Source organism: Erythrolamprus reginae, chromosome 5 (assembly GCF_031021105.1).
Source record: "Erythrolamprus reginae isolate rEryReg1 chromosome 5, rEryReg1.hap1, whole genome shotgun sequence".
Classification (NCBI taxonomy): Eukaryota; Metazoa; Chordata; class Lepidosauria; order Squamata; family Dipsadidae; genus Erythrolamprus; species Erythrolamprus reginae.
The window spans coordinates 100,655,335-100,668,878 of NC_091954.1; the positions used below are offsets into that span (position 1 = coordinate 100,655,335).

General features: G+C 41.0%; 1 protein-coding gene and 1 pseudogene across 9 annotated transcripts in view; one reads left to right on the forward strand and one right to left on the reverse strand.

The window, feature by feature from the left end:
• Positions 1-13,544, reverse strand: part of PHC3 (polyhomeotic homolog 3) — a 70,098-nt gene that overhangs the window by 40,287 nt on the left and 16,267 nt on the right. For 3 of the 9 annotated variants that reach the window (XR_011559243.1, XM_070753613.1, XM_070753611.1), the window contains 2 exons: positions 12,604-12,729; positions 8,281-8,379 (listed from right to left, as the gene is read on the reverse strand). Coding sequence is in view for 7 of the 9 variants with exons in the window: in XM_070753613.1 (XP_070609714.1) it covers positions 8,281-8,379; positions 12,604-12,729 (225 nt within the window). In the remaining 2 variants the exon portion in view is untranslated. Of the gene's footprint in view, positions 1-8,280; positions 8,380-12,603; positions 12,763-13,544 lie in introns of all 9 variants that reach the window. The other 6 variants (XM_070753609.1, XM_070753610.1, XM_070753616.1 and 3 more) reach the window with 3 other exon arrangements.
• Positions 2,510-4,909, forward strand: LOC139168156 (A-kinase anchor protein 4 pseudogene; annotated as a pseudogene).

A 13,544-nucleotide genomic window follows, 5' to 3' on the forward strand; every position in this document is an offset into this window, starting at 1 on the left:
CTCAGTCATTTTTCTACAGTAACAGAGAGAGAGAGAGAGAGAGAGAGAGAGAAAGAGAGAGAGAGATAATTGAATCTGCCTTTGCATATTATTGCTGTTAGCCGCCCCAAGCATACAAATCCAATAAATAATAATAATAATAATAATAATAATAATAATAATAATAATAATAATAATAATAATAATATTGCCCCTTTGCATCTTAGTTGAGTCAGATGCTGGGAATCTCACACAACTGTGATTGGACTGTCTGACTGAGTGTTATATTGGCTTTTTAGTTGTACCTTATAAATATATTAGATTTGTTTTATATGCTTTGTTTTTATACTTATTCTGTGAGCCTCCCCGAGTTTTCGGAGAAGGGCGGCATACAAATCTAATAAATTGAATTGAATTGAATCTTTTCTTTCCCCACCTCTGTGGCTGTAATACAACAGAATAGAATAGAATAGAATTCTTTATTGGCCAAATGTGATTGGACACACAAGGAATTTGTCTTGGTAAATATGCTTTCAGTGTACATAAAAGAAAATACAGTGATACCTCGTCTTACAAACTTAATTGGTTCCGGGACGAGGTTTGTAAGGTGAAAGGTTTGTAAGACGAAACAATGTTTCCCATAGGAATCAATGGAAAAGCGATTAATGCGTGCAAGCCCAAACCTCACCCCTTTTGCCAGCCGAAGCACCCGTTTTTGCGCTGCTGGGATTCCCCTGAGGCTGCTCTCCATGGGAAACCCCACCTCTGGACTTCCGTGTTTTTGGGATGCTGCAGGGGAATCCCAGCAGGGGAATCCCAGCAGCTCAAAAACGGGTGCTTCGCTGGCAACGGAAGTCCGGAGGTGGGGTTTCCCAGCAAGGGGAGCCTCAGCGAAATTGCAGCATCGCAAAAACACAGAAGTCCTCGAAACCCCACCTCCAGACTTCCGTGATTTTGTGCTGCTGCAATTTCGCTGAGGCTCCCATCACTGGGAAGCCCCACCTCTGGACTTCCGTTGCCAGCGAAACACCTGTTTTTGCACTGCTGGGATTCCCCTGCAGCATCGTAAAAACACAGAAGTCCGGAGGTGGGTTTTCCTATGGAGGGGAGCCTCAGGGGAATCCCAGCAGTGCAAAAACAGGTGCTTCACTGGCAACAGAAGTCTGGAGGCGGGGCATCCAGTGGTGGCGGCTTGGGTTTGTAAGGTGAAAATACTTTGGAAGAAGAAGCAAAAAAATCTTAAACCCCGGGTTTGTATCTCGAAAAGTTTGTATGACGAGGGGTTTGTAAGACGAGGTATCACTGTATAGATTTGTCGAAAATCATGAGGTACAACACTTAATGATTGTCATAGGGGTCAAATAAGCTATGAGGAAACAATCAATATTAATAAAAATCTTAGGATACAAGTAACAAGTTACAGTCATACAGTCCTAAGTGGGAGGAAAAGGATGATAAGAATGAGAAAAAACTAGTAGAAACAGAAGTGCAGACTTAGTAAAAAGTTTGACAGTGTTGAGGGAATTATTTGTTTAGTAGAGTGATGGCGTTCGGGGAAAAACTGTTCTTAGAAACATAGAAACATAGAAAACTGACGGCAGAAAAAGACCTCATGGTCCACCTAGTCTGCCCTTATACTATTTTCTGTATTTTATCTTAGGATGGATATATGTTTATCCCAGGCATGTTTAAATTCAGTTCCTATGGATTTATCTACCACGTCTGCTGGAAGTTTGTTCCAAGGATCTACTACTCTTTCAGTAAAATAATATTTTCTCACGTTGCTTTTGATCTTTCCCCCAACTAACTTCAGATTGTGTCCCCTTGTTCACTTTCCTATTAAAAACACTTCCCTCCTGGACCTTATTTAACCCTTTAACATATTTAAATGTTTCGATCACGTCCCCCCTTTTCCTTCTGTCCTCCAGACCAATGTTTCCCAACCTTGGCAACTTGAAGATATCTGGACTTCAACTCCCAGAATCCCCCAGCCAGCATTCGCTGGCTGGGGGATTCTGGGAGTTGAAGTCCAGATATCTTCAAGTTGCCAAGGTTGGGAAACACTGCTCCAGACTATACAGATTGAGTTCATTCTTGTGTCTAGTTGTCTTGGTGTGCGTGGTTGTTATTCCCTGTTGATTGACAGGGGCTGCCATTGGAACTTTGATTGTGGCTGTTCCTGAGTGGCTGCTTTATTGCCGTTCTTTATTGCCGTAAATTAGAACCCACCCCTGGAATGCAAGAGTACTTTTTCCCAATCGAGACAAATTCCCCATGACCCGAGTGGGTGAATGAGAAAGAGTAGCTGAAATATATATTATCAGAGGATGATAAGATGCCTCTTTGTGATGTCACTGCTGCCATAGAAACTATGTGTGCACACAAGTGAAAATGACATCTGGCAGCAGAAGAGCATGGAAAGTTGAGAGAGGAGGCAACATCTTCGGTCTGGCAGGGTCATCAAAGCACTTCAGCTGATAAGGAACAACCTTATAGTCTTAGGTACACTTCCACTTCCAAGCCTCAGAAGATGTCTCAGGAAGTTGACTGGTTACACAGCCAAGCAGGTGTGTGTAAGGTCGATCTCTATAATCCTGGGGGAGGAAAGGACCAGGAACGCAAAGTGATTTGTTTTGTCGATGTTTCCAGCCTGAACATTAAGCAAACAGAAGAGACAGATAAAGATGCTGCTGGCCAATCTAAAAGCGGAGAATCTGCCACCGGACTTGATCTGGGGAAAATGCAGGACAAAGAGGTCATAGTCATCAAGGACAGTGACACGCCAGAACAGTCTAAGACAGAAGGAGCAGTTTGTCTGTTCAAACAAGGTTCCACCGAAGAGCTTAACGTTGTGTCCTGGCTTTTTGATGACCTGCAAAAATATGCATGTGGATTTCAGCATGCACTGACCCCTTCGCCTGCTGCTGCTGCCCCTGCTGCTGCACAAAAGCCATCGGCAGCGGACAAGATGTCCCAGAATAACAACAACACGGCTTTCAAGATGTCCCAGAATAACAACAACACGGCTTTCAAAGCTTCCGAAGGTCAAAAAACACCATCAGACGAAGTAGCATGCACTGTCCAAAAGCTCTGTACTTTGGTTATGCAGATGGCAAGCAAGGAGATCTCTGAAAATTTAGAAGACGCCGCCAGTAAATGTATACGCCAGGCCATTTACGCTTCTAAAGACGGGAAAGCTCTTAATCCCTCTGGTTCGGTAAGTAAGGTTGCATCCAAGATGGTGAACGAGGTGATGGAAAATGCACAGGATAAAGAAAAGAAAGAGGAGGTGAAAGGGCTCCCCAAGAAAACATCGCTCTTTTATGGTGAGTTATGCTCCAACCAAAGTGAATCATCCCCAGAAGACGAATGCAGACCAACCCATGCCCACTTGATACATCCAAGAAAGCAGACATCTTGCAATGACGGTAGTACTGGTTCCTTTAACAAAGGGCTGATGGTATATGCAAACAAAAACGCTAAGGATATGACGTTTTCATTTGTGAACGCCACCAAGATACACAAAAGGCCACCACTCCCAGCCTGTGTGATTCTGAAGAGAGTGTTTCTCAAGCACACAAAGGATGTCATATCGGATTTAATTGACTCTACCATGAAAAACCTGCATAACGTCACCGGGGTCCTCATGACCGACTCGGATTTTGTTACGATGGTGAAGAAAAACCTCTTCAACGCGGGAACCCAGAAGTCGACCGAGATTTTAGAAGCAATGGTATTAAGAATGTATAACGCTTTGATGTCGGATAATAAGGACAGAGGGCATAGTCTTGTATACTCTTTATTGAAAACAGGATGCTCGCTGGACCCCAATTCTCCAAACATGCACTTTGCATCTTTGAAGGGTGGGGTCCACATGAGGGAAAGAGGAAGGCAAGAAGGACAGTCATCCACCCAGAAAGTAGGTGAAACAATAATTAAGGATGGGATTAGCATGTTGAGATCAAGGTCAGGAGGCAGAGGTACAGAGAGGGGATGTCATGATAAGAGGCCAGAGAAAAGTAGCTCTACCACCGAGTTCCTAGCCAAAGACCTCATTTTGACAGCTTTAATGTTGATTCAGCAACATCTCTTAACTCAGTACAAAGAGCCTGTTTGCGATACATCAAATACATCAAATACATCTTCATTTGGATTTTATGAAAAGGGAGGCAAACACGGTTCTAAAACAACTCACAGTTCTAATTCCAGGACTGATCCACAGCAGCAAGAATACCAGAGAGGGGAAATACAAAGCGCCCTTCTGTCAATCATCCAGAAGGTCTTACAAGAGGCTGGTTTCAATGTAGATGAGTGTGAAATAAGCAAGAATGCCAAGGCAAACTCGTATGACGATAGATCTAGTAGGAAGCCCTCATACAAACAGAATAGTTCAGATGTGGATTGTGAAAATATGGAGCAGATAAATAAGAAATTCATTGATCAGCTGATGGAATCTGTGATGAAGCTCTGTATGTACATGACTAAAAGCCCTGATTTTGTCGTTGAAGATTTCTCCGACGAGCAAGGCACATACATCACAGCAAGAAACAAAGGCATGGTAACTCCAGACTCAATGATGTCCCAGAAGCCTCCGCGAACTAACGTCGGGAAACCGCTTGTGCCTGCCGGTTCCGAGGTGATCGTGAACAATCAGAGCTGCAACAGCAGCTCCCAGAATAGGGAACTCCAGGCTGTGCTCCAGTGGATGGCTGCTTCTCACTTCCAGGTGCCCAACCTCACTTTCATGAATGAGAACGATGACGAACTGAAGAAGCTTCCACAACTGGCTGACAAGGCAGCCAAGAAAGGGGCAAGCGTGGGTGATATTTTGCAGGAGGTAATGAAGTATTTCGAGAAACAACAGGTTGACGCCGCTGTGGGAAATATGCCTCGTTGCGGACTACTTGACTGGTTGCTTGCTAATATGTAGACAAGTACCAACACCTCCCTCTCATTGCTTCCACCCAGCAAAAGTGCCATCTTCATTGTAAGATGGAACAACAATACAGCTCATTTTCCACAGACAGCGCTTCCACAGGCTGTGACACACAAGCTGGGCAAAATCACCAATAAAAAAATACAAATGTCAACTGTTACTAATTTGTTTATTATTTTTTATGTCGATATTATAAATAAGTTACGAGAGTGAAAAAATAAATCCTAACGCTACGTTTTTAACGAAGCGGTTGGTATACTGATGGCATCATCTTTTGATTTAAAGGACATAGGTAAATATCCTTCTACATTAGAGCTAATCAGAGTTCCTTTCCTCTTCTTTGCATTACTAACTTTTAGCAAATAATTCAAAGTTGGATGTTGACATTCTTCTGCTGCGCGAATCCCAGCGACCAGTTAGGTCCCACAGAGTGGGTCTTCTCCGGGTCCCGTCAACTAAACAATGTCGCTTGGTGGGACCCAGGGGAAGAGTCTTCTCTGTGGCGGCCCCGGCCCTCTGGAACCAACTCCCCCAGAGATTAGAATTGCCCCCACCCTCCTTTCCTTTCGTAAGCTGCTTAAAACCCACCTCTGCCACCAGGCATGGGGGAATTGAGATACTCTTTCCCCCTAGGCCTTTACAATTTTATGCATGGTATGTCTGTATGTATGTTTGGTTTTTATAATAATAGGTTTTTAACTGTTTTTAGTATTGGATTATTATTATATGCTGCTTTATTATTGCTGTTAGCCGCCCCGAGTCTCCAGAGAGGGGCGGCATACAAATCCAATGAATAAATAAATGTTGACATTGCACTTGCTAAACCTCTTTTTATATTTCTAACTTTTACTGTGTATTAATTAAACTTTAACATCATTATGAAAATAATTATGCTACTATATTTATTGATATTTACCATATTTTTCGAAGTATAAGATGCACCTTTTTCCTCCCTAAAAGAGGCTGGTAATATGGGTGCGTCTTATTCTCTGAATGTAGTTTTTTTTTTCCAGCCCTAACTAGCTGCTAACGATCTTCCCAGCTCTTACCTTGCAGGCTCTTTCATTGTTTCTCTCTGCAAAGAATGTTTTCCAAGCCCTAAGTTTTTGCTGGATTTTTTTCATTGCTCTAACTTGCTCAGAATAAGTTTCTTTCCAGTCCTACCCAGGTGCTAACGATGTTCCCAGCTCTTACTGGCTTGCAAGCTCTTTCACTGTTACTCTCTGCAAAGAATGTTTTCCAAACCCTGTCTTTGTAATCCCCCCTCCCCCAATTGTCTACTTGCTCTGAATGTTTGTTTGTTCCCAGCTCTTAATGGCTTGCAAGCTCTTTCATTGTTACTCTCTGCAAAGAATGTTTTCCAAGTCCTAAGTCTTTGCAGGGGTTTTTCCATTGCTCTACTTGCTCCGAATGTTTCTTTCCAGCCCTAACCAGGTGCTAACACTGTTCCCAGCTCTTAATGGCTTGCAAGCTCTTTCATTGTTACTCTCTGCAAAGAATGTTTTCCAAGCCCTAAGTCTTTGCAGGGTTTTTTCCATTGCTCTACTTGCTCCGAATGTTTCTTTCCAGGTGCTAACGATGTTCCCAGCACTTATTGGCTTGCAAGCTCTTTCATTGTTACCCTCTCCGAAAAAAAGTTTTTTTTAAAGCCCTAACCAGGGGATAAAATAATGTGCTGAAGCTGACCAGACTAAGGACACTAGCCAGATGAATACCTGGTAAGCAGATTTTTTCCCCTATTTTCCTCCCCCAAAACAAAGGTGCGTCTTATATTCCGTTGTGTCTTATACTCTGAAAAATACGGTAGTCACTTCATTGGTATCAGGCCATTGTACTAAAATTAATGAAATATGGTCATTCTTGCTGTTGACCTAGAACTGTTGCGGAAAATTTCATATATGTATTTACATGTAGGCAAACCACATGGCTATACTGATTTGTCTTTGTTAAATTGTATTCTGTTTTTATTCCCCACCCCCCTTGGCTGTTTTATTAAATAATTATAATAATTATCCATAATAATAGTGCTAAAGCAAATATAGAGAAATATATATATTTTAATCCAATTGTTGTGATTTGTTTGTGAATTTTATGTATACTTCCGCAAAATTTGCCATGTCACTAAATCATAAATTCCTTTATTTTTCTGACATGGGTTGTTTATTGTTTGTTATAATTAATTCACTGCAAGTTGTGTTCTTTCTTGTATAAATAACTGGATTTTACCAAATACAAGAATACTGTACAGGCATTTTCACTGTCAGATTATTGGAACAAAATTCTCTATTGTCAATTTTTATTGCTTTGATTAAAGACACAAATATATAGGAATCATGAGAATGGCTCAAGCGTTACAGGTGATTAGCCACTACTGGCCTATTGTGTCAATCTTTTTTTTAAAAAAGCAACTGAGGAGGTTTTTCACATAGGTGTAAAAGACACCTAACCTACTTGCTCTATCACAATTCTTGAATCCGAAGGAAACTATTCTGAATGATTATATCACACTATTTGCAGTCCAGCTCATTACTGTTAAATGCATGTCAAAGATTTAGGAATCTGAACATTCATGATTGCCCTTACTTCTTCCGTCACCACAATACCACTATGACTTTAAATTTTATACCAGGAAAATATGCTAAATAAAGTCTGAATGCTCAGCTGACAGTATTACATAACAATGGACATTTTTAGAAATTAATCCTGTACAGGTACAGTTAGGTTCCCAGTCTCTGTGTAAATACATTTATTAACTGGGCGCTTAAAGAATTAAGGTTAAAGGTTAAAGCATACTAATTGGTGCATTGTTTCCCAAGTTGTTTTTCTCCCTAAGTGTGGACTAGTTCAGTATGACTACATGCATCAGTTCTGTGTAGATGATCATCCTATTTTCCATGGTAAAGAAAATAATAATACTTTTATCTTCCAAGAATACACAAATTCACAAACTTTATACTATAAATTATTTATAATAGATCAAAAAAGAATGGGCATCTAGAAGATATTGTATCAGCAGAAGGTTGCAGAACCGGGAGCAACGGCAGCAGGAGGCTCCGCCCACACGCCAGGAAGCTTCTGCACATATGAACCGAGAGCAACGGATTTTAGAAGCCACTACTGCGTTGTATGTGTGTTTGCAAGAATGTGGTGTCCTTTTAGCATTTAGAAACTCTGGCTTTTTTTGAGAGATTGCACACACAAAAGCACTAATGCAATAATATTTTGACCAAAAAAATCCCCAAAACGAAACAAAACAAAAAACTCCCATATGAACACAAAGGGGAAAGTCGCATCCCAGGTCCTTCACAAAGGTTCTGGGTTACAGGTAGACACGCACACACACCCCACAATCCATGCAGCCTCACCTGAGTAGCTGCAGACTGACAGGGAAACGGAGATGATGAGGACACAACAGGAATGTCAGACTGGACAGCTGCCACAGTGGTAGCAGGCGTAAAAATCAGCTGTGAAGGCAGGAAAAAGAAAATTGAAAGCCACACAAAGCACACACAGACACACACACACACACACGTATATATAGGCCAGTGATGGCGAACCTAGGGCACGGGTGCCACAGGTGGCACGCAGCCATATCTGCTGGCACGTGAGCTGTTGCCCTAGCTCAGCTCCAACGTGCATGTGTATGCCAGCCAGCTGATTTTTGGCTGCACAAAGGCTCTGGGAGGGTGTTTTTGGCTTCCAGAACGCCTCCGGGAGATAGGGGAGGGTGTTTTTACCCTCCTCCGGTTCCAGCGAAATCTTTGGAGCCTGGGAAGGGCAAAACACGAGCCTAGTGGGCCCACCAGAAGTTGGGAATTGATCTGTTTTCAGCCTCCAGAGGGCCCCTGGGGTCCAGGGGAAGCTGTTTTCAGCCTCCGCAGGCATTGAATTATGGGTGCGGGCACTCATGCATGTGCGATAGCTTGCGTGCACACTCTTTCGGCACCCAAGGAAAAAAAAGGTTCGCCATCACTGATATAGGCGGTCCTCGGCTTACAACAGTTCATTTAATGACCGTTCAAAGCTACAACGGCACTTTTTAAAAAAATGACGTACCATCATTTTTCACAATTATGACCATTGCGGCATCTCTCACGTGATCCAAATTCAGATGCTTGGCAACTGACTCATATTTATGACGGTTGCAGAGTCCTGGCGTCATGTGATCACCTTTTTGCCATGGTCTGACAAGCAAAGCCAATGGGGAAGCTAGATTCACTTAACAACAACAACTGCCGTGATTCATTTAACGACTGTGGCAGGCCAGGTGGTAAAAAAAGGGCAAAGTTTACTTAACAAATGCTTCACTGAGCAACGGAAAATTTGGACTCCACCGTGGTCATAAGTTGAGGACTACCTGTAGCCTGAAAACAAATTGGTGTGTCTTTTCCTTTAGCGCAAGACCTTCAAACATTTATTCTAATGCCTTAAAAGTGAAACTTCACACTTTTTGAGTCACTTTGCTATTTCATCTCCTCGAAGAAGAATGTCTGCAGCCTGATGCTTCCCCCAAAACAACATAATTACAGGCTGTTTTTCATTGGTACAGTGATACCTTGTCTTACAAACTTAATTGGTTCTGGGACGAGGTTCGTAAGGTGAAAAGTTCGTAAGACGAAACAATGTTTTCCATAGGAATCAATGGAAAAACGATTAATGCGTGCAAGCCCAAATTTCACCCCTTTTGCCAGCTGAAGCACCCATTTTTGCCCTGCTAGGATTCCCATGAGGCTCCCCTCCATGGGAAACCCACCTCCGGACTTCCGTGTTTTTTCAATTCCGCAGGGGAATCCCAGCATTACAAAAACGGGCGCTTCGCTGGCAACAGAAGTCCAGAGGTGGGGTTTCCCAGCGAGGGGAGCCTCAGTGAAATTGCAGCATCGCAAAAACATCGAAGTCAAGTCCAGAGGTGGGGTTTCGAGGACTTCCGTGTTTTTGTGATGCTGCGATTTCGCTGAAGCTCCCCTTGCTGGGAAACCCCACCTCCGGACTTCCGTTGCCAGAGAAGCGCCCGTTTTTGTGATGCTGGGATTCCCCTGCAGCATCACAAAAACACGGAGGTCCGGAGGTGGGGTTTCCCATGGAGGGGAGCTTCAGGGGAATCCCAACAGGGCAAAAATGAGCGCTTCGCTGGCAGGTGAAGGTCTGGAGGTGGGGCATCCCAGCGGCGGTGGCGAGTTCGTAAAGTGAAAATAGTTCGGAAGAAGAGGCAAAAAAATCTTAAACCCCAGGTTCGTATCTTGAAAAGTTCATATGAAGAGGGGTTCGTAAGACGAGGTATCACTGTATTTGAAAGTTACTCAAAAGGAACCTGTCAAATAGATGTAAACACCTGGACAACCTTGGCTGATCTTAGAAGTAGGTACTATATCAGAGTTGAGAACTAGGGTGAGAAGTCAAAGAAATCTCCCAAAAGAAGACAAGATCAAATCACTTCCATATTATTATCAAATAAGAATGGAAACTGTTCTGTCCCTGAATTATTTTCATTAAGTTGTGATTTACTTTCCTCATTTAAGTTGAGGCTAAATCATCCACCAAACCAAATATCAATTTGATTAAAGGTATCTACCATTTCATCTTAGCCTAGATTTGTTTGTTGAAATTCAAAACCTAGCTACGGCCAAATTAGAAATAAACTATGCTAATTGCAACAAATATGTAAAATTTAAAAGGGCAAACAGTACAGTAGCTGTAGTAAGGGATAAAGGAAGCCATACTAAAACTTAGAAAAATTGAAAATCGTTTCATTATGCTGGGGGGAGGGGAAGTCCGTAATAAATTGCTGTTTATATCAGAAAATCAGAGTTCAAAGAGAATGCCTATTTCTTAGAACCTTAGAACACGGCAATCTAAAAGTTACAAAAAGAGGCACAAATGCTTCTTGTATAGCTATCCAAGACATTACTATTAGGAATAGGAATATTCTTATAATAATAGGAATGAATAGAAAACGCCTCCGCAAACATGTCAAATATAAGAGATTATGAAATTAGAGATGCCACTATTTGGAGTCAAAGGTCTACTTATTCTATTTATAAAATGTATAGGCTGTCCATCTTATCTCAAGATAACTCTGGGCAACTTGCAATCATAAAAAAAAAAAGAACTATATAGGTCAGTGATGGCGAACCTATGGCATGGGTGCCAAGGTGGCACGTGGAGCTACCTATCTGCTGGCACACGAGCTGTTACCGTAGCTCAGTTCGGATATTCATATTAAACTCTACAGTATTTAAAAATCAAACATAGCCTTAGTTAAAACATTTAATTCTGAATTACTCATGTCCATTAGGATAACTAGAACTACTGAAAAGATCAAGTTCCAGAAAGTTTATTCTGTATAAACGACATATGTTAGTCCTTAGAGTATTTTTATTTTTGGTTGTTTGATGTGCAATATGTTTTTATATGCTGGTAGAAAAATAAGAAGAGAAACCTTTTTAGATATGCTAGAATACAGATAGGTAAGGTTAAGTTACATGTTAGATGCTTTAAGGTTAAGTAAGATACATTTATTTGATCTAGAATGATTTTTATCTGTTACTAATAATTAAGTTCTTATCACTAATTTAACTTACTATTGTTACTATTAGAAGAAATAGAGTCCAACTGTATAAGCACATGATATCGATATGAAAATCTGCAAACAATCTAGAAACGTTTAAGCTAAAACATTTAAGGAAAGAGAGAGCAAGGCCATCTCTCTTGTTTTTAAAGCTGTGTGTATATTTTTGTGTGTAATTCATATTTGCATATAAAATTATTTTTCTAATAAAAAAATTAAAAAAAGAAAAATAAACCTTGATCTTCCATTGGTTGATCCTTAAAAAAAAAAGATGATTATCAACACCTTGAACCGAGGTGGCGCAGCAGGTAGAGTGCGGTACTGCAGGCCACTAAAGCTGACTGCTGGATCTGCAGGTCAGCGGTTCAAATCTCATCACCGGCTCAAGGTTGACTCAGCCTTCCATTCTTCCGAGGTGGAAATATGCTGTCTCTGTTAAAAAGTGCTATTGCTGTCATGGTGTAAGCCGCCCTGAGTCTAAGGAGAAGGGCAGCATAAAATAAATAAATAAATAAATGAATGAATGAATGAATGAATGAATGAATAAAATAAATAAATAAAATAAAATAAAATAAATAAATAAATAAATAAATCTGGGAGAAAACTGGCAACCAATGCATTTCGTGGAGCAGTAGTGTTACATGGGCCATTTTTGGAGCCCCAAAAACTGTCTATCTGGCCGCACATTACCGTAGTGTAGTCTCTGAGTTCCCTTCAAGGATAGCTTCATATAGAATGCAAGTGCAACTCCACCCGGAGATTTGAATTGCCCCCACCCTCCCCGTCTTCTGCAAGATGTTAAAGACTCACCTACGCCCCTCTCTTCTGACTATAGCACTTGAGAATGGTATGACTGTGTTGCATTGATTGTTTTTAATATTAAGGGGTTTTAATTCTACTTTTATTAATTGGATTTGTATTATTGTTTACTGTATTTCTTGTTTTTGTGAGCTGCCCCGAGTCTTCGGAGAGGGATGGCATACAAATCTAATAAAATAAATTAAATCAATTAAATTAAATTAAATTAAGTGCACTTACAACATGCAGCCAAAAACCACACATAGAGACTTGACGAGACAAAAACGCCCCAAAATGGCAACGTTAAATCGGCAAGACTTACCATCTGAGCTCGGAGATACATCTGAGCCTGACTGGCCGTCAGATTAGGAGAAGTGCTCCCTAGCAACATGGTCTGCTGCGTAAGGCTGCTACTACTACTGTTGGAGGTCTGTGAACGGCTTATTAGCTGTGCAGGTGTAGGAGAAGCAGAAAGATTAATCTAGGGAAGAAAAATAAATGGTCATTAACTATCTTTAGCCCACTCATCTAAAGGCAGCCGCATTCAACAATTCTATTCAATTGTCCAATTCTACCGAAAACACAACAATAGATGCCTAAATAACATTCACATTATGCTGTGAAATAATATTTTTTTGTTTTGAAATTATGCTCCGTAGGAAAGAGTTTGGATATTGTTAGTACACTGTACGTAACCTACTTGGGTGTTGCCATACAGTAAATTGCAATGTTAGTTTGCAAAGTATAAAGACTATATCTTTAAGGAAATATTACTGATTGGCCATAAGAGGGCGCCATCACCATTCCCTTTGGGGGGGGAGTTACTTTGTTAGAGATATATTTGCCGAGAACTGTATTCTTGCTGTGTGCATGGTTTGTAAACTATTAGTGTGTTATATTGTTGATTCTGTATATTTGTAAATAATAATATTGTTGTATATACATTGATACTAAGTCTGAGTCATTGTCTGGCTAACCCACATTACCTACACCACAACCACTCTGCTTAATGTGTGTTGAAGGTTTTGTACTGAGACATACTAACAGATATGGTAAGTCTCAGCTTTTAAAACCTGTATTTTAGCCTGAATACTTTCCCCTTAATAGACACAGTCTATTCACATGCTAACAGTTGCTAACAAATAATAAGAGAAATTTCCAACCTTAAAACACGGGAATTAAACAGCTATGTTTTTTATGTAAGCTTTGCCCATTTTTTAAGCCAGCTATTAAATCTGAAGCTGGAATTGCTGCTCAGTTCTT